At 35.5% G+C, this 21,896-nt stretch overlaps 1 protein-coding gene across 1 annotated transcript; it reads right to left on the bottom strand.

The window, feature by feature from the left end:
* Positions 1-2,703: 2,703 nt before the first annotated feature.
* On the bottom strand, positions 2,704-17,542 carry LOC140161493 (GTPase IMAP family member 9-like). Its single transcript, XM_072184922.1, has 2 exons — positions 17,488-17,542; positions 2,704-3,557 (listed from the first exon to the last, which is right to left on the bottom strand). The coding sequence occupies exons 1-2, from the start codon at positions 17,540-17,542 to the stop codon at positions 2,704-2,706; spliced, it is 909 nt and encodes a 302-aa protein (XP_072041023.1).
* Positions 17,543-21,896: the final 4,354 nt, after the last annotated feature.

Raw genomic sequence — 21,896 nt, 5'->3', positions numbered from 1 at the left:
CCAGGGGTGGGGGGGGACAAGCCTGTATGGGGCGGGGCCCAAATCCACCAAATTTACCTGCACTTGGGGGGGGGTAGGGCCCAAATAGACAATTTTGCCAGGCTTATTGATAATAATCATATGGTATTACATATTGTATGGATTCCCCATCTCTCTGCCCCTCCTCTCCCTCTCTCCTCTCTCTCTCTCTCTTTTTCCTCTCTCTCCCTCCTTTTTCCTCTTTTTTTTCCTTGCACTAGGGGGCGGGGGCCCAAATAGGCAATTTTTGCCGGGGGGAATTGGCCCCGCCCCCAGCAGCTACGCCACTGGGCTAGAGCAGTTTTGCAGACAGTATATTATGATTCTTGATGCCCTACCTTGATAAACTGCAGCACTCCAGTAGGGTTGTAGTTACAGTTCACAAGGGAAATAAATTGATGTGCGTCTTACTGATTTTTAATGGTTGTCATTAAACATTGCAAGCCTTCTTAAGACCAGTGATTCAATACCCATAATGTGAGGGGAACAGCACAATGAAGTCTCTGTTAGCTCAAGATATCCAAATATCATAGAAATATATAGTAACCGGTGTACATTGTTTTTATTTTATTCACTGTAAGTTGAATATATAATTTTATAATTGTTTATATTATTTATTGAGAATTTTCCTTAAATTGGTTAAGGATTGTTTGTTATTAATTGGTGAAATAGAAGCAAACATTTGGTTCAATCATAAAAGTGGTTTTCCAAGTAAAGTGTTTGGATGCGAGCCGTTAGACCAATAGGCCTAAAATAAACGCCGTGTTTCAATCATGTTTCTCCTGAATTGAGGGCCTGCTTTGAAAGCAGTGCTAGTCATTACTTTCAACAAAGATAGATTAAATAAATAAATAAATTTAAATAAATAAAATATAATTTTACTGAATGAAGTAAACATTAACATGAAATAAGTTGCTCATTACAAGGGATGTGGATTTGATTCTTATAATAAAATCAAGGTAATTGTACATGATATGAACTTGCACTTTGCTTTCACATTTCTGATTCATTTAGCTTTTGTAAGTGATGCATAAGGCTGCGATCACATAGAAGTATACTGTTCGGGTATATGGTGCACGTTTTGCAGGTGCACACGTATAGCTTATATCGAGCAATGTAATTTCATAGTACCGGGCCACATAAGAGGGCACTATTCGAAAAGGCAGTATACCTGTGTAAAAACTGACCTATACTCGCCTGATCGAATAGCGTATAGTGAAAATACCGTATACTGTATATACAGTATACTTCTATGTGATCGCAGCCTAATGCAGTCATTGGGAGTTATTATTGGATTAAAATTTACGAATGCAAGGAGAAAAACCTGTCAAAACACCTGGTCTAATTTTTCAACTAGGCTATAAATAAAATATTGCTTTTAAATTGTTTAATTGACTTCTTGAATATTCATATTTCAAGTAAATTTGTCAATTTTCCCTACATAAAAAGGTTAAATTGCACAAATTCTTAAGCTACTTGTATTCTCAAGAACAAGAGATAAATTTGGACATGTTTAATCTTTGACCCCTGTTTTACTAGAACCCTGTGGGGTTATTTTAACAGGGGGCGTCACTTACTGTATATCCGCCATCTTTGCATCCACATCCGAGAAAACGTCAAAAAAGGGCGAGATGTTTACTATATGGTGGCGCATGTACGTTTTTGGCAAATATACTTTTGTGATCAATCTTCGACATTTAGTGTCCTTTTTAGAGGTAAATCAATGGGTTTCTTTTTATGGTAAAATGACCTGTAGAGTTAAATGAAACTTAATTGAATTAATCAAATTATGAGCATTCCCTGCATACACAGTGCCATTTAGCATGTTAAAGGGTGCAGTTTTCATTATGGCAACGCCATCAAGGGGTGGTAAGAGGTCTTACAACATTAATGGTCAAACCTTTATAAAGCAAGAGATTGCTAAAAATGGTGAAAAAGGGTCCATTTTGGCCAAAATGACCAAAATCACTAAGAACACATTTTAAGCCCGCTTATGAATTCCATGAGGTCATAGGTCAAACAGAAAAATATTGTGATTAACTTTTTTGATCTAAACATCATTATGTTAGTAAACTGATACACTTTCCAAGATGCATATGTCAATTGTCAAAAAATTTTCCCATGTTTGGTAAAAAAAATGGCATTTTACCTATAAATGTATTGAAGTAAGCGTTGATTTTGTTTACATAATTATTTCAAATATCCTTGTGACATGTGTTCTGCACACCAAATATGAAGTTTCTACTCCATTGTTTTAGATTTCAAGAAATAGATAGTTAAATGTGCCAGAAAAACAACATACCAGAATAGATTCTACAGACTCTTCTGAACATTTTGATATATGATTTGTCCATTTGAAACATCTGTCCAACGAAGCGGAAATTTCATGGGCCTGGCCCCCAAACATGGCATGGTTGTGACCTCCGGGCATTTAAAGGAGTTACTTAAAATAAGTTGAAATTCTGAAATAATGACATTGTCTAGCCTAATGTACAATGGTTCAAACGGACTCCATGAAAATACAGCTTGCGTTATTTGTAATGTTTTTGTTAATTTTCAATTTTCTTATTTCTCAATTGTCTTTTTTCTCAATCGTCTTTTTTGTTTTATCCCAATATATATGTTTAAGACTTGAGATTCCCTTGAATGCAAAGTATCCAACACCAGCAATTCCTAACGACACTCCTACCACGGCACCCGCCGTTGCTCCTCCACCAAGGCCCCGACTGCTACTAATGCTGTTTTACTCGTAAACATTGCCCCTATGGCTCCACATGTTGCACCTACGGTCACACCTCCAGCGGAAAAGGCAAGAAGAGTGTCTCCTAGAGAGTTTCTAGATTTACTCCGGTCACCTGTTTTCCGATCTAGAGGCTTCATGATTTTGTCCTCTACTTCTAAAAAATCATCATTAGTGTAATATGTGGCACCATTCTTTCGCATGATCTCCATAAACATCTTGATGAGATCAGCAATCTGCTGCTGATGGTCTTTACTCTCCAATGGAAGTCTGTTGTTGATACCGACATATCGATTTCCACACTTCTTAAATATGCTCCGCATTTTGGAATCCTTTTTCAGTAGGGTTTCAACAAACTGATCGATGGAAACGGGTGTTTCTTCAAAGCGACTGTTAATCAGTTGGTCGATGTGGGTGAAAAGAAACATCATATACTCGGTGCTGTTATCTCCGAACATTTTACAGAATGTTTCTACTGTTTCTTGCACCTCTTTACTAACACGTTGGCCGGCAGAAAGAACTATTACAATTACGTGAGGTCCTGGGCTTATTTGACCGATGAATTGAGTGATCTGTGTACAAATCATATTCTGATCTTGCCCAGTACTGGATAGACCTGGAGTATCCGTCACGCTGAGATATATATCAGGATGGTCATCAAGACAGGCTACTTCTGTTTGGGAAAACAGTGTACCTGACTGAGGGTCGATGTTCTCCTTGAATTTCATGGAACCTAAAATACTATTACCAGTGGCACTTTTACCGGCACCAGTCGCCCCAAGAAGAACCACGCGGATCTCTGAAAGAACAAAAAAGTGTGAATGATAATCAATTAAGCAAACCGTCGCGCATTTTATTTGACTATTTTATATACCTTCCGATTAAAGGTATTATCAGTAAAAGTACTAAAAATTAGTATACCTATGATTTCTTATACAGAACGTTACTACGGTACGTAATCATCGTATTTCATGTTCAATCCAGCTGGCTGGTTTCATTAGAGAACAGTATGTATCGTCAACATAACGAAACCAATAGCATCTACGATTCGGGATGGCTATACCTTCTTTAGTGAACTTGATGGGCTTGTCTTGTCGGATGTAATACGACCAAAGGAATATAATGGAAGGTTATACCAAACGGCGACTTATTCAATGGCTAAATTCTTTGTTCATCTTTTCATCGCGTTTTTTTTCCATTTCATCAGAAGTTGTATTTTTCATAACATTGTCTACTTATCTATACAAAATTTCACGTTATCATAACTTCTTGTTCCCAACTTACTTGGTTTTGGCTATTTAAAATTTTGATTGGCTTTCTCCATTATTGTAACGAGCGCTATTATTATTATTTAATTTCATTGATAATGCATGCGATAATCTTAAAAATGATCAATATCTATCAAACCCGTTAATTGTTATTGTTATTAAAGTTTTTTTTTTCAATATTCCAGTTTTACGTATTATGTTTACGTCATGACTATTGAACAAGACTATAAACCTGTTTTGAGCCCGAAAAGATTCTTGGTTTGATTATAGGACGATATGGCATAGAAGTGGCACGAGTTCACGTAGATTCAGGTATTAAGTTATGAAAGCTTTAAGGGTATTTTTATAGACTATATGTTACGGCCCAGTGATATGTAATTTTCGAAGAAATGCTGCGGAAATTGTGTATATAACAGTAAACAAGGGAAGAGGCTTACGCGTTGTTACAGAAACACTCAAACATTACAAACTAGTGCATAAGATTGAATTAAAGGTCCTTGAACCAATCGACAGCCTCGTCCTCCATTTCTACTCTTGTCATAAAAACTGAGATAATGGTATCAGAAGAAAGCGCAGTTTTTTTCTCATTACCCCATTGAAATTTAAATCAAAATTTGGAAATTATTAGTGTGTTTGTAAAAAGTGTTCCATAAAAGATTATCACCGGATAAGTTTGTCTTTGACGTGTTTGAACCAAAATATTTCCTGGTATTCGACGTGAAAAACGGCCCACTAGACAGCTCCTAATTGTTTAAAGAAATATAATTATTCAGTGATCATCAAAAATGTCACCTTTTCTTCCTGAAGGTCCAAATATTCCGCACTTCTATTTATTTTCAACGCTTTCAGAAAAATTTTATGCCATGTCTACCATGTCTACGCACTTTGGATTTCAGCCTTTTTATTATATAAGTTCCTTGCACTAAGTGGTATTTCTGTACTATATAGTCCTATTGATTATGTTACAGGCAGATGTAGCAATTTAATTTCACACCTTTCTCAAGTAGAGAATTGTGAAACAGGTGCATCCTCACGAACAAGTTGAAATGCTGCAGCTTTATTCAATACGATGCATGAGTTAATCCATTACAGCCTATATGAAACTTTTAACTTTTATATCCGTGAAATCTCATGCAACATCCAACTAAGTAACAAATATTGATGACTGTAATAATAATAAAACATTGCTTTGGGGTTCCACAAGCTCAGCAAAAAATTGTTTCGAACACTTTAAAGGCGTAATTGGAAATGATCCCCCCTTCTACCACTGTAAAATATTGTAATGCACAATGTGCTCATCTTCACCGTATCTTCTTCCAATATTGATTGGTGGGAAAAGGAGAGGAATATAAACATTTAGGCATCACTAAATTATAATTCTTAGTTTCCATTGACTAATGTAGTAAAACAATGGAAATTAAAGTTGTCTGAGATTCTACTTATCTGTACAAAGTCTCACGTTATCAAATTTTTTGTTCCCACCTCGAAGGTATCGTGAAACTTAGGTTTCGGCTGTTTAAAATTTTGATTTGCTTTCTCTATTGTTGTAACGAGCGCTATTATTATTATTTCCTTTCATTGATAATGCATGAGATAATTTTAATGATCAATATCTATCAAACCCATTGTTATTGTTATTAAAGGGTTTTTTTTACCATTATTAGCATCGCTCTATACAATATTTCAGTTTTACGTATTATTTTTACGTGATGACTATTGAACACGAATATAAACCTGATTTTGAGCCTGAAAAGATTCTTGGTTTGATTATAGGACGATGGCATAGAAGTGGCACGAGTTCACCTAGATCATTGCTTCGTATTCAGGTATTAAGTCATGAAAGCTTTAAGTGTATTTTTATCGAATATATTTACCTGTTATGGCCCAGTGAAATGTAATTTTCGAAGAACTGCTGCGGAAATTGTGTATATAACAGAAGACAAGCAGTACGAGGGCAAAGGAAGAGGCTTAATGCGCTGTTACAGAAACACTCAAACATTACAAACTAGTGCATGAGATCCCCCATTTTTAGTCATAACAACTGAGATAATGGTGTCAGAAGAAAGCTCAGTTTTTTCTCATTACCCCAGTGAAATGAAACTCAAAATTTGCAAACGACGGATAGCGACGTTTTCACATATTTTTGGTCACTTAAATTTGTCACTTTTGAAACTTGACTCGACCATTTGTCATTCAGACAACTTTCTTTAAGATAAAGGCATAGTGTCTTTGAGATATGGCTTTTCTTTTAAGTGTTTGGATATTTTGTGCGCGGTATATACAAACTAGGGAAGAGGCTTACACATCGTACACTGGGACATAGAACACTCAAACATTACAAAATAGTGCATAAAATTACAATTACAATAGATGCATACATAGGGGAAGAAATCAAAACTCGACCGACGGTTGAAACGGTATTCCTTCCATTGTTGCGAACAATAGAAACCGGGCGGAGCCGGCGGTCGATCGCTGGTCGAGTTTTGATTTCATCCCTAGCAACCTATGCAGATAAGCCAGAGAAACAACTGCCTACCCTGGGACTGCATATAATTATTAGTGTGTTTGGAAAAAGTGTTCCATAAAAGATTATCACCAGATAATTGGTCTTTGACGTTTTTGAAGCAAAATATTCCCTGGTATTCGCCCGGGGGTATTCGACATGAAAAACGGCCCACTAGACAGCTCTTAATTGTTTAAAGTATAAAGTTATTCAGTGATCATAAGAAATGCCACTTTTTCTTCCTGAATTCCTTCTTTTTTAAAGTCCAAATATTCCGCACTTCTATTTATTGTCAACGCTTTCAGAAAAATTTTATGCCATGTCTACGCACGTCTGTATTTCAGCCTTTTTATTATATAAGTTCCTTGCAGGCTCTTTTAGTGGTACTAAGTGACATTTCTGTATTATATAGTCCTATTGATTATGTTACAGGCAGATGTAGCAATTTAATTTCACACCTTTCCCAAGTAGAGAATTGTGAAACAGGTGCATCCTCACGAACATGTTGAAATGCTGCAGCTTTATTCAATACGATGCACAAGTTAATCCATTACAACCTATATGAAACTTTTAACTTTTATATCCGTGAAATCTCATGGAACATCCAACTAAGTAACAAATATTGATGACTGGAAATGATCCCCCTTCTACTACTGTAAAATGTTGTAATACACAATGTGCTTCATCCTCACCATATCTTCTTCCAATATTGATTGGTGGGAAAAGGAGAAGGGGTGTGAGGAAGATAAACATTTAGGCATCACTAAATTATAATTCTTAGTTTCCATTGACTCATATAGTACGCAATGTAGTAAAACAATGGAAATTGAAGTTTTCTGAGATTCTACTTATCTGTACAAAATCTCACGTTATCAAATTTCTTGTTCCTACCTCGAAGGTATCGTGAAACTTAGGTTTCGGCTGTTTAAAATTTTGATTTGCTTTCTCCATTGTTGTAACGAGCGCTATTATTATTATTTCCTTTCATTGATAATGCATGAGATAATCTTAATGATCAATATCTATAAAACCCATTAATTGTTATTGTCATTAAAAAGTTTTTTCACCATTTTAGCATCGCTCTATACAATATTATTTTTATACAGTATTATTTTTACTTCATGACTATTGAACACGAATATAAATAAACCTGTTGAGCCTGAAAAGATTCTTGGTTTGATTATAGGGCGATATGGCATAGAAGTGGCACGAGTTCACGAGTTCACGAAGATGATTGCTTCGTATTCAGGTATTAGAATATATTTACCTGTTACGGCCCAGTGAAATGTTATTTTCGTAGAAATACTGCAGAAATTGTGTATATAACAGTAAACAAGGGAAGAGGCTTACGCATTATTAAAGAAACACTCAAACATTACAAACTAGTGCATGAGATCAAAATAAAGGTCCTTGAACCAATCGACAGCCTCGTCCTCCATTTCTAGTCATAAAAACTGAGATAATGGTATCAGAAGAAAGCTCAGTTTTTTCTCATTACCCCATTGAAATTTAACTCAAAATTTGGAAACGACGGATAGCAATGTTTACACGTATTTTTGGTCACTTTAATTTGTCACTTTTGAAACTTGGCATTTAGTGTCTTTGAGATATGGCTTTTGTTTTAAGTGTTTGGATATTTTTGGCGCAGTATATACAAACTAGGGAAGAGGCTTACACATCGTACACTGGGACATAGAACACTCAAACATTACAAAATAGTGCATGAAATCAAAATTACAATAGATGCATACATAGGGGATGAAATCAAAACTCTGCCGACGGTTGAAGCGGCATTCCTTCCATTGTTTAGAACAATGGAAACCGGACGGAACCGGCGGTCGACCGCAGGTCGAGTTTTGATTTCATCCCTAGACAGATAAGCCAGAGAAACAACTCCGGACTATATATACAGCCTGCGCGGGGACTGCATAATTATAATTATTAGTGTTTTTGGAAAAAGTGTTCCATAAAAGATAATCACCGGATAATTATGAACCAAAATAATTATGAACCAACATATTTCCTGGTTATCGACGTGAAAAACGGCGCACCAGACAGCTCTTAATTGTTTAAGGGTAGACGAGGTATAATTGTTGGTCGATGTTTTGCAAAAAGTTCATTCTACAAATTATATACTTTGAAAACTTGCTTGATTTCTTGTTGTTAATGAGTTATGTACGTTTTACCAGAGAAGATGAGAAGTCCCATTCTCTGGTTTTACAAAAGTGTTGTTGTTTCAGCCCTCTTTACAAATTGAAAATTTTGACCTTTCGTATTGAAGATATGGATTTTATTTTCCAAAACACAAAAAAAATAGGTCTTTTGGGAAAAAAATCCATATCTTCAATATAAAAGGTCAAAATTTTCAATTGATCGTCGGCTTTACTCCCAGCTACATACACTTTAAGAATATATCATTAGATTTATAAAATTTATTTCGAGGACTGTTATATATCAAAAATGTGAAAAATATCAAATTTTAATAATTTGTCATAAAATTTGTATTATATCGTGAATTTCAAAAATGAAAATTATTTGATATCAGAAAGACATGATTCGTATTCAGAATGCAATTCGATACGTCTGAGGTGCTCTCATGTCCCACAAAAAATACTGTCGAAACGCCATAAACGCTCATTCTAGATCCCTTAAAGTATATAATTATTCAGTGATCATAAGAAATACCACTTTTCCTTCCCGAATTCCTTCTTTTTTTAAATCCAAATATTCCGCACTTCCATTTATTTTCAAAGCTTTCAGAAAAACTTTATGCCATGTTTACGCACTATACTTTATTTCAGCCTTTTTCATATGAGTTCCTTGCAGGCTCTTTGACTGGTACTAAGTGGTATTTCTGTACTATACTGCTCCAAAAAAGTATTCTTACACTTGGAAAAATAATCACAATTTCACATTGGGGTAAATTTTTTTTTTTTTAATAGAATCAGAATCAGAATCAGAATTTATTGACATTCACCATATAACAGGTATGGTCAAAATACAAGACAACACTAAATACTACAACTAATACAATTTTTAGTGAAAGATAAAGACACAATGAAAATAAGAAAATTACTATTATAAACTAGGACAATAATACTGTAACACTGAAAACTAATTACTTACAAATACGAGAAGCAAAAAATTGAAAAAGTTTCAGTGTGTCATCAAAAGAAATCGCTCAATGTGAATTAAGAAATGAAAACACTTGAAAAACTAAATCAATTTCTTGATGATCGTAGATCAAATGCAGATTTAACATAATTAGCAACTACATGAACTGTATCATGATCGTTAGCACTCATAATTAAATGAAATTTGTTATTAACAAACATTGAATTGAAATCAAATATATCACTAAATTTATCAAACAAATTAACACGCAATTTATTATAAAGCGAACAACGCATAACAAAATGGAATTCATCTTCAACCTCGTGAAGCTCACAAAAAGTACAAAGACGATTTAGGAATTTTTGGTGAGGAATAACGACCCTTTTCAATCATGAGCTGATGAGCGCTGATACGAAGTTTACAGAAAGCAGATCTTGCAGAGCGGTTCAAAAACATAACATAATTCTCCATTGAAAATGTATCTTTGAACTGACAGTATGTTCGCAATTTAGGCGAGTGATTAGTAATTGAATTTAACCATAAGTTATCATACGTTGCTTTTAAACAAGAAACAATTATCGAATCAAAGTTATTCTTAGAAATAAGAATAGGTTTGTACCATATATCTTCTTTTTTAAGCAATCCCAAAATGTTTTTTATTCCAGTAGACCAAGAAAATTACTCAATTTTTCTGTTTTCAATTAAAGCTTTGATAACAAGGGAATCATGACCATCCATACAATTAATATTGAGTTTCCACCAATATTTTATGGAAAGTGACAACATAGCAAGAAGGAGTGGATACTTGCCAAGTTCGCCTCTGACAGCATGATTTGTAGCCTTCTTATGTACACCCAGAACTAATTTACAGAATTTGATATTTAAGTTCTCACCAGGAGTTTTATCACAAACATTTATAAAATAACTTTCATTAAGCGAGGTAAGTAAATATGGAGCCCACACTTCACAACCATACGAAATATGAAATAGAGTTGTACTACATTTACCTGAACTACTATAAAGACTGTCTCTTATCTTAAAATAAGCCTTTAATGCTTTGTCCCGTAGCCGAACCATAACATTTTTAAAAGAACCTGAAGGTGTAAAAATAATACCCAAATAACAATATTCATCCGTTATTTGTAAATTATTATCACCATATTTAAAGGCAATTTTTTTAAAATGAGCCCACGCTTATTAAATATCATAATATTTGACTTGTTAATATTAACCAACAATTTCTATTTTAAACAATAGTCATGTAATTTATCAATAGCACACTGAAGACCATTTGCACTTTGTGAAACAATAATAAGATCATCTGCATACATCAAACAAGAAAGAGGATAATTATCAAGATAAACAGGGTCACATGTATCATTAAAAATACGAGGTATATCACTGATAAAAATATTAAAAAACAACGGACTTAAAATCAGTAATTTTACCATCACACTTAATAGCAAATGAAACTTTTGAATACATACTACGAATAATATTAATCATGTTACTCTCTATACCAGATTGTACAAGTTTAAATAAAAGTGCATTACGCCATACCGTATCAAATGCAGCAGAAAAGTCAACGAAGCACACAAATAAATTAGATTTAGCTGCAATATTCAAATAATTATCAATAAGGGTTTTTAAAACCAGAATATGATCACTAGTTCGTGAACCTTTCATAAACCCAATTTGTTCTGAAGGAATGATTTGATTTTTATCAACAAAAGAAACTAAACGATTATGCAACACTAAACAAAACAACTTACATAAATTACTAGACACTGCAATGCCTCTATAATTTTTGGGATCACCTTTATCACCTTTTTTATGTAAAACTGTAAGAGTACTTAATTTCCAGGCAGATGGAAACTTACCACTAGCATAAATGGAATTGAAAAGAGCACACAGAGCAGGTGCCAAAACAGAAATAACTTCTTTCAACATTTCATTTCGTATACCATCAATTCCAGGAGATTTTAATTTTTTAAATTTTTTAGTAGCTGCAACAATTTCATCAAGTGTAAAACTAGAAGTGATCATATCACAATGAAAAACATAATTATCATAAAAATTATTAATAGAACTCTCAAATTGACTATCACCATGAGGTAAATTCCTATTCATGAACATGTTAAAATGATTCCACCATTCCTTTGGTGAGATCGGATTATCAGAGGAAGATTTTGAAGATGTACACAAGTCATCATAAAGTTTCCAAAACGATTTTGGATCATTTTTCTCAAAATTATCCAACATATGAAATATTTTATCACGAAAAATATTTTTCTTTTTATTGAGCAATTTCTTATATTGCTTCTTAATTTGACGATAATCATGCACTAAAACTATATTATGAGGTTGATTTTTAATACTACGAGCCAAAGACTGTAACTTACGATTTAAATGTTTACAATCAGAATCATATTATTTCATACTAGATACACCATCTAATCCGGCACATTATGACACCCCATTGAATCCAATGTGACTTCAAGAAGCAAAGTTACAAGCATTTGATTAGACGAGTATTAAAAGTGACAAACTGGCCTATTCAAAACTCCACGGACCAGACATCTGGTTTGAGAGTGGTAAATGGCTAATTTGTGCGTGCCTTTAATTTAAAACAAAAGGAATAAAAACTGAAGAGCTGACAAATAAAATGGAAGTTATGAAAAGTACAAAGAAGTAAAAACTGAAATAAATACTGCTTTAAATAAAGCTTCATTGTATAAACTGTGTTGTCTCTTTGTTGCGCTTGTTGGAATTGTTTGCGCCTTGGATAGGCCAGTTTGTCACTTTTATAACTGGACCTTCGTCTATTTAATTGCTTGTAACTTTACTTATTGAGGTCACATCTATTACAAAAACAAATTAAGCCCAATATGGTTCAGTTTTGAAATTGTGATTATTTTTCCAAGTGTAAGGATACTTTTTTGGAGCAGTATTATATAGTCCTATTGATTATGTTACAGGCAGATGTAGCAATTTAATTTCACACCTTTCCCAAGTAGAGAATTGTGAAACAGGTGCATCCTCACGAACATGTTGAAATGCTACAGCTTTATTCAATACGATGCACGAGTTAATCCATTACAAGCTATAATGAAACTTTTAACTTTTATATCCGTGAAATCTCATGGAACATCCAACTAAGTAACAAATACTGATGATTATAATAATAATAAAACATTGCTTTGGGGTTCCACAAGCTCAGCAAAAAATTGTTCGAACACTTTAAAAGCTTAATTGGAAATGGTCTCCCTTCTACCACTGTAAGATATTGTAATGCACAATGTGCTCATCTTCACCGTATCTTCTTCCAATATTGATTGGTGGGAAAAAGAGAGGGGGTGTGAGGAAGATAAACATTTAGGCATCACTAAATTATAATTCTTAGTTTCCATTGACTCATATAGTACGCGCACTATGGTAAGACAATGGAAATTAAATTGTTTGAACACATATTTTCTGAGATTGTAGTATATACAACTATAGAAATAAAAGAAACTGCATTGGTAACAATTGAATATTGAGGTGCATTCTGCACAAAAAAATAAACACATAATTTTAAAACTTAACTACATATAATTTAGTAAATCTATATTTAATATAATGCAATATATTATTCTGCGCATTTTGATACCTCTTTGGATCCATTACGACCTCTGTTTATAAACAAAGTTACCATGGTTAAAATGGAAATTTGAAAATTCATAAAATGGTATGAATTTAAAATTAATTAATGAAGAAGGAGGCGGCCTATATGCTTCACCCTAGCAGGGCGTAAGACAATGCGAGACACAAATTAATATATGCGAGGATCGGAAATAACGATGCAAGCCCGAGAAATTATGATTTAAATGACGTGTTTGGTGCTCGAGCAAACTGACATATAAAATTTTGATAGAGAAAAAATCTGGACTCAGCGGGGATTGACCCCTGGTCGCTTGATTACCGGTGAACTTAGGTAGTGTAGTGGTTAGACTCAAGTTGATGTTGACTAATTTTTCTTCTACTTCTTCCTTATTATCGCACTGCGTACAGGATTGATAGAGGTTATCCGTGTTCTATAAGCTGCATATCCTATCAACGACTGCTATACCTTGTTTAGGACTTTCAAAAGAAGTACATGCATGTACAACCATGACTCTTTCAAAATAGCCCGCCAAAGTCATGCAGGTAACTCCGAGGTCATGCATTGAATTGGTTTGAATGAGGAATACTACGGGAACCAGCGCATTTTGTTAGAAGTCACACATGAGTGAAATGGATAACCTCTATACTGGATTTTGAAAAACATAATAGCTTGGTTGTAGAGACGTATGTCCCAACCAAGCTTCTGAATCTGAGAAAAAGGAGGTTCTGCTGAAGTTTTGGAAGACAAAACGCACAGCCTGGCGCTGCATACTGCAGTTACTGTCCGTTTTCCTATACACAATACACAGTGCTCTCACCATTGACGCGCGACCTTTACAAATAGTGTACGTTAGAAGTATATGCATTTGCCTAGTTAACATCACTGTGTGAAAAATAACCGGCCAATATTTAAAGTATTCTCCAAACTTCTAGCAAATATACTTCTCTAACATGACCTAAAATTACAGCTAGGTTAGATGTTCAGAAATAGTCGCACTTTCGTAAAATATGAGTGAGGGCAAGGCATAGCTAGCTCATAGCTAGCCAACTCCTCGTGTTAATTGAATGGAGATTTGACCGAAAATATTGGTAACGGACCGCTCAGTTCTGAAGGATGCCACAAAAAAAAAAACGGTACAAGCTACATTTAAAGTATTCTATGAAATTCTAGAAAATATAGTTTTGTAACATGTCCTAAATCTTTAGCTAATTTAGGTGTTTCGAAATAGTCGCACTTTTGTGTTTTAGGAAGGATATGTAAACGACAGATAACACCAAAAAATATGAAGAAATTATTTCCAAACCGTGTTAACTCAACAATCATTATGTTGCTCATTTTCAAGAATGCTGGTTAACAAAAAGCAGACCATTGTCTCATTTCGTGAACAAAGGTCCACATACCATTGTTTCCTTGCGTTTCCTTTATAATCGGTTACCTAACTGAAACTATAATACAAGCTCATTGCGATACCGCACATGTAAAACAGACACATGTGCACAACCAGAGAAGATCCGATTTAATCAGTTGAGCTGTTTTCAATGAGTGTTATCTTGGTTTAATAGCTTTTAATGGGGTTTAAGTCATGCAAAGGTCGTGGTGAATTCTACTGTAGACATGACTGCATCATCGGATACTTTCATGGCGCTGAACATCTGAGTTGGTGTATGAGTTCCATGCTTCGCTTCCATATTCTACTTGCGGTCTAACTAAGGAATGATAGACTTTGGCTTTGACTTCACTACTAAATTCCTCAACAAAAGTTTGGAAAGTTTTTTCAAGCATATATATCTCCGATTATTTGTGACATTTTCATATCGTGTTGTATATCAATGGATAGCTACTTTAGTCTCCTTAACAATGTCACCACATTTGAAATAATCACCTTTTTCACGTCTTGTGAATGTAGTGGGATCTCAAACAGATTGTCCCAAATTGATCATTATTCTGTGCAGCCAGCTGCAATCCCATATCTTCACAATCTGGGATCCAATGCATCCTCCAAGATGACAACGCTCGCCCCCACAGAGCCAGGGTAGTCAACGACTACCTACAGATTAAGAGAGTAGAGAGAATGGAATTGCCTGCCATCAGCCCAGACCTCAATTCCATTGAATACTTGTGGGACTAGTAGTCCCACTACCTTGGTCGTGCTGTGTATGCCAGAGTAGCCTTGAACATTGAATGGAATGACCTGCGACGAACTCTGGTAGAAGAATGGACTGCCATCCTACAGCAACGTGTGGCCAGGCTGGTGAGCAGCATGAGGAGGAGATGTCTGGCTGTTGTGGCTGGGTATGGTTTTTCCACCCGCTATTGAGGATAGTGACTGTTGTTTGAGCACAGAATAATGGTCAATTTAGCACATTCTGTTTGAGACGCCAGTACATTCACAAGACGCGTACTCAGAGGTGAAAAAGTTGATTGTGTTAAATGTGGTGTCATTATAAAGGATAAAGCACATTGATATACAACACGATATGAACATGTCACAAATATTCTGAGTTATAGATGCTTGAAAAACTTTCAAAACTTTTGTTGAGGAATTTACATGGAGAAAGTGTTCTTCTGAGCATACCAATGGTGCGACTTGCTTTGGCTGCAGTCGTTTGACAATGGGGTGACCAATTCAAATGGTCTGAAACGGTGATGCCAAGATAGTCGTGCTGTGAAACTCTCTGCAGCTCTTCTCCATTGATGGAATATTGGTAAAGGCTGGGTTTTTTTCTTCAGGGTCACTGACATGATGGCATACTTTCCAACATTGAAGGACATTAGCCAGGTGTCTGCCAAGGTTCCAAGATCATGCTGAAGGATGTTATGATCAGATAGAGAGGCGATGCTTTGATTTATATCATTTATATACAAGAGAAATAGCGCTGGTCCCAAGACTGAACCTTGCGGGACACCTGAAGTAACTTGTTGCCATGACAAGAGACTACCATTGACTGCCACCGCCTGCTGTCTGTCACTGAGGAAGGCTGTTATCCATCTCAGGGTTGGATCACGAATGCCATACAAATCCAATTTTACAGCATATGATGCGGCACCAAGTCGAAGGCCTTGCTAAAATCTAGCAAGACTAGGTCGGTCTGGCCACGCCACGGTGATTTAGAGTTGATGCCCATTCAGGAACTAAGGATATGAGATGCGTTTGCTGAGAGTCAAGGAGAATACGATGATCCGCTAGGTGTTTTGACATGTGGCTTAAAACAACGTGTTCCATCATCTTGCACACTAAGTATATGTAAGGGAGATGGCCGGTATTTACCAGGGTTCGATTTGTGTCCTTTCTTGTGGATGGCTGGGACGATGGCTTTACTTCAGTCTTCGGGAACACAGCATTGGTTGTAGGACTGCTGGAATAAGAACTGCATTGCTGGTGCTATTTCAGATGCCACGGTTTTAAAAGTCTTGCTGGAAGCTCATCCGGCCCACAGGCCTTGTTAGGGTTGATGTTACTTAAACTGTTTGGCAACACCTTCCACTCCTATTTCAAGGCAACTGATGTATGGATACGTACAGGAACCGTTACTTGGTATATCAGCTGGAGATTCAACGTTGAACACAGATTTGGCATAGTTTTCTTTTCAGCATGTATTGATGTTACATGGAATCAGTGAGGTTCTTACATTAAGTTTGCTTCTGTACCAAATTCTGGCAAAAATAGTATTTTCCTGCAAATTAGGGAATCTATTGAAACATCTTCTCGTAACATACACTTCCCTTCATGCTTATCTCCCCATGTTGATCAGAGCTCGTATTATCTCAATTATATTATTCTCCGATTATGTCAAGACAATATTTTTAAATTAATTAAATGACTTACTATTCTGGCTAGTATCATCTTCGTTTGCAAATTTGGACTCTATCGCTAGAAGTTAGAAAAGCAACCCTTGACAATCTTCTGCAGCAAATACTTCCTGCAAGTGGGTTTTATTGTTTCATATTAAATCCCGTTAAAATTTACATTTTGGAATCTAAAGAAAGTTCATAACCCCACAGAAAAAATAAGCCCGAGGTATGTTACATTTAGATTTGTCATTTTAATACACAATTTTGCTTTTAATATCCAAAGTAGTAAAAAAAATCATCTTGTTTTGGCGATATGCCTCCACACAAACGTAGGAAACACTATATGAAAAAAAATGGGCCACCCAATTTTAAACATGATGAAACTGTAACTAAATAGTAAAGTACCTACCATCGCGTTTCCGTATTTCATGCTCTTTGGGTTCAGAACTTCCTTCGTCAGCCATGCTTGCTTGATGTAAACTTTCGTAAAAGACTGAGGCTGAAATCAAAATATTCTGGTACTAGGTATATAATATATATATACTATAGCCTATATTTATAGTGTTTTATCAACGACTGGTTATGTTCAGTGGAAACACTGTGTATGATATCATTTAGCGTTATGTTTGTGTGATATTAATGATTTATCATAAAACATGTCAAAAATGACCAGACTATTATTGATTCGTCTGGAACTCACAGACGATATGATGACGTGTACGTGACGTCAACAATCAGTTTCACAATTGTTTTTCTCGTTAAATTGACAGCCCAAGAATTATTTTATTGACACCTCTGGAAATATTGGATAAAGCACATTCCAAATTTTAACCATTTTTTTTTAATGTTGCAGTTATATTTTCCATTTTAAGGACAATTCATGTGCCCAGGTTAATATCATGTCATGTGGTTGACGGTGTATTCGTTTGAGGTGAGTTGTCCGGGTGTAGTGTTTTAAGCAAAATCGTTCTAGCTGTTTAGAAATTAGGAGCAAGAGCGCGAGCTTATATGAAATAACGTTGCTCCAATATGAAAACTGAATACAAATGCCACGTGTTATGGATCACAAACACAACCCAAGGCAAAAAAACACCTTTCATTTCAGAGTGCACAACAAAGCACACTATTTGTTTGACGCATATAACCAAATTTAAATATTTAATGAAATGTATATTATGTTACTGTTCTTGCATACACATGATGCATACAATCACATAATTATAATGTTTTCTTATCCGGCAGTCTTCTTCTTCTTGTTGATTACAAAGTTCTGTTGCACTCACTGCATGTCCCTGAATGATGTATATCCTGATTCAAACCATCCCAGCGAAGACCACTGTTGACTAGCGTAAAATATGTCCTTGGCGTACAAAATCTTTGCACAGATGATATTAAATTCTAAAACGGCACTGCTTTTATTATTCACACACTGTCTTTAGGAAACAGGCATTTTGCGCTACGGAAACTTCTAAAGTATAGGCATAGGTTTTAAATATTGGGATATGAAAATATAAACTGTAATTTGGGCAATAAAAAAATTATAGATTGGACGTCATAGATTTATTTTTTGGGGGTGGGGGTTGCGATGCATTATCGCCCATTGAAGTGAGAAACATATACATAAACATTTTTAGAGTTTAAGTGTGTATGAGCAATTGAATAATGATCTAAGCAATTAGCAATCACCAAAGTGCTTATCATTTTGAGGATGTGAATCAAAATGGTAAGGGAAGGATAAAGGACAGATCGCTATATTGAAGATATTGCTGTAGGACTGCTTATCGTAGAATGTATTTTCTGGAAGTTTTCAAGATGAGAGAAAAAATATGAAACATGGACAGGACAACGCGTTTTCATCATTTCATTAGTCATTAGCCTAGACCCCGGTCTTGTGTGAAACCCTTTCCACCGGTTCGTTCATGATATAAACATTTAACGTGGCTCTGTCTTCCATGACTCGTTCATAAGTGAATCCTGGCGCTAGCGATAGTTCAATAGACTGGTTTTAACAGCACTGTCATGTCAAGTTAATTTGCAATAAGTGCATAATAGTATTGATGCATCAATGCGTTATTAATGATTATTAATAAATTATGAATCTGAATAAATTGTTTTATTCCGAAGCCACCCACGTGTTCCTGTGTTAACTGATTGGTATTATTGTTATGTGTATGTTTATGTACGAACATGAAATATATATGCATGTTTTTAGTTACGTATGGATATAATGAGACACGGATAAAGGACTTTGCTACGGCCTTTGTAGCACATCGTCATTAATGATTACGTTAGATACTATATATGTGACTCCTCGCCACAACTGAGCCCGGATGTCGCCAATCATCATTTTTGAGATATTCAACCAAAATATTCTGCTTGAAATTAGCTTTAAAATGATGTATATCATGTCTATAGTACTTGACATTTAAGTAGTGAAAAATCAATAAAACAGTCAATAAATCCTTTCTTTCCTATTGTTTATTGTTAAGTTCGATGGAGCATATCTCAATAGTGGCACTGGCGACATCCGGGCTCAGTTGTGGCGAGGAGTCACATATGTGACTGTACACGACGAAATGAGCCGTAAATTCATCCCCCGGTCAATTTTGTTTTATTTCTTGTTTAGAAAATATACATCACAAGCTTTAAAATGGTATATCATTTGACTTCAAACGATGTCCAGAAGCGGGGTTATGGTTTGTTGAACTTTGCTCCTTCAACAAAATGGTAGTTTTTTTTCGTTTCTACCTGTGTCTCTTTTTCCACATTGCTGGCAATAAATATCAACAGTCATAATTGGCGGTCATTTCAAATAATCCCCAAGTCAACGAGGTTCAAGAAAGTTCTCTCATTGTTAATTGTTGGTTATACATATACAAAATACAATGCCTGGTAACCCACCACTTGAACAGGATTTAGCCAAAGCAAACAAAGACCAGAGCTGTTAAATTATATAGCCATCTAAGGTAGAAGCTTATTATCCTCTTCAACAATAGGATTATTGATTGGTGTTTGACTATAAAATGAGATAGATGTCGCGACAACTTGAGGTACCGATGAAAACGACCTTCATGCACATTTTACACTCTAACTCAGAATACAATTTAGGACATTTACGGCTCATTCGTGCTATACGGTCACATATAATATATACCAATGCCTATTTCATTAAAGTGATGAGGTTTCACTAATACACCTGACACAATCGACTATGTTGCTTAAAGGAGAATGGTCCAATTTCATGCATTTCCTCCTTTGTTGAATGACTTTGGTCCTACTCAGGGCCCCACTCTACTATTGCAATCACTTTCGAAAGAGCGTCCGAACGATCGAGTATCGTAAATGTCAAACACATTCACGGCCTACAGGGAAAGCAAAGTTTTCCGTGATATGTCAGATTGATGGGTAGAGATGGCATATGAACTCAAGAAAACATTGCTCTTTTGGTTGGATTATTATGTGTGAGTTGAAAGAAAAAAGCATTCAGAGTACTACAGGGTGTATCAAAATAAAGTATACAGTTTGAAAAATGCCACATGATGCAGTCATGTCTACAGTAGAATTCACCACGACCTTTGCAGGACTTAAACCCCATTAAAAGCTATTAAACCAAGATAACACTAATTGAAAACAGCTCAACTATGTTAAATCAGATCTTCTCTGATTAAATCCACACTACACATGTTTCTGTTTTACCTGTGCAATGAGCAATGAGCTGGTATTATAGTTTCAGTTGGGTGAACGATTATAAAGCAAACACAAGGTAACAATACTGTGTGGGCCTTTGTTTACGAAATGAGACAATAGTCTGCATATTGTTAACCAGCATTCTTGAAAATGAGAAACATAATGGTTGCAGACTTAACACGGTTTGGAAATTATTTCTTCATATTTTTTGGTGTTATCTGTCGTTTACATATCCTTCCTAAAACACCAAAGTGCGAATATATATCCAAACACCTAAATTAGCTAAAAATTTAGGACATGTTACAAAACTATATTTCCTAGAATTTCAGAGAGAACTTGAAATATTGGCCGGTTATTTTGCACACAGTGACGTTAACTAGGCAATACCCATATACCTATAACATGCACTGTTTGTAGAGGTCACGCGTCAATGGTGAGAGTACCGTGTATTATGTATAGGAAAATGAACAGTAACTGCAGTATGATTAGATTAAAAAGTATGAGGTATTTGGTCAAAATGCTATAGTTGACAGCTGAATCAACATCTTGTCCTCCAATAACTGTAAAATTACTGGCGTGTGACCTTTAATAAGGACTCATTGGCTATTTTTGCGAACCGAGTAAAAATGCAGTTGCGCGGAGTGAATTAAAATCAAAACAGCATGAACGTCACATGTTTAACCACTTTCTTTACAGTAATTGACAATCTTAGACTTTCACATGGCCACCAGGGTACGACCACCGTTCTTCTGAAAGTATATATCAGCTCTCCTCAACATCGCATTTACACCACATCTAATATGAGTGACGTCCTGCCTGGGGATGTCAACTTGTGCAATTATGCGTCTCTGGAGTTCACCAAGGACTGCAAAAGGACTTGTGAAAACCTTGATTTCAGTTAGCCCCATACGCAGAAATCCAGAGGTGTACGATCAAGTGATCTTAGGGGCTATTCAACTTGGTGCTTCAAAGCAATCACACGATTGTAGAACAATTCTGCATTTGTTATTTTCATTGACTTCGTGCAACTGCATTTTCACACGGCTCACAAAAGTAGCCACTGAGTCCTTATTAATGGTCACACGTCAGTGATTCTACAGAACTGTGGTTCATGAGGACAAGATGGTGATA

Source organism: Amphiura filiformis, chromosome 1 (genome assembly GCF_039555335.1).
Source record: "Amphiura filiformis chromosome 1, Afil_fr2py, whole genome shotgun sequence".
Classification (NCBI taxonomy): domain Eukaryota; kingdom Metazoa; phylum Echinodermata; class Ophiuroidea; order Amphilepidida; family Amphiuridae; genus Amphiura; species Amphiura filiformis.
Note: the sequence above shows the minus strand (reverse complement) of the source record. Positions and strands in the feature narration are given on the sequence as shown.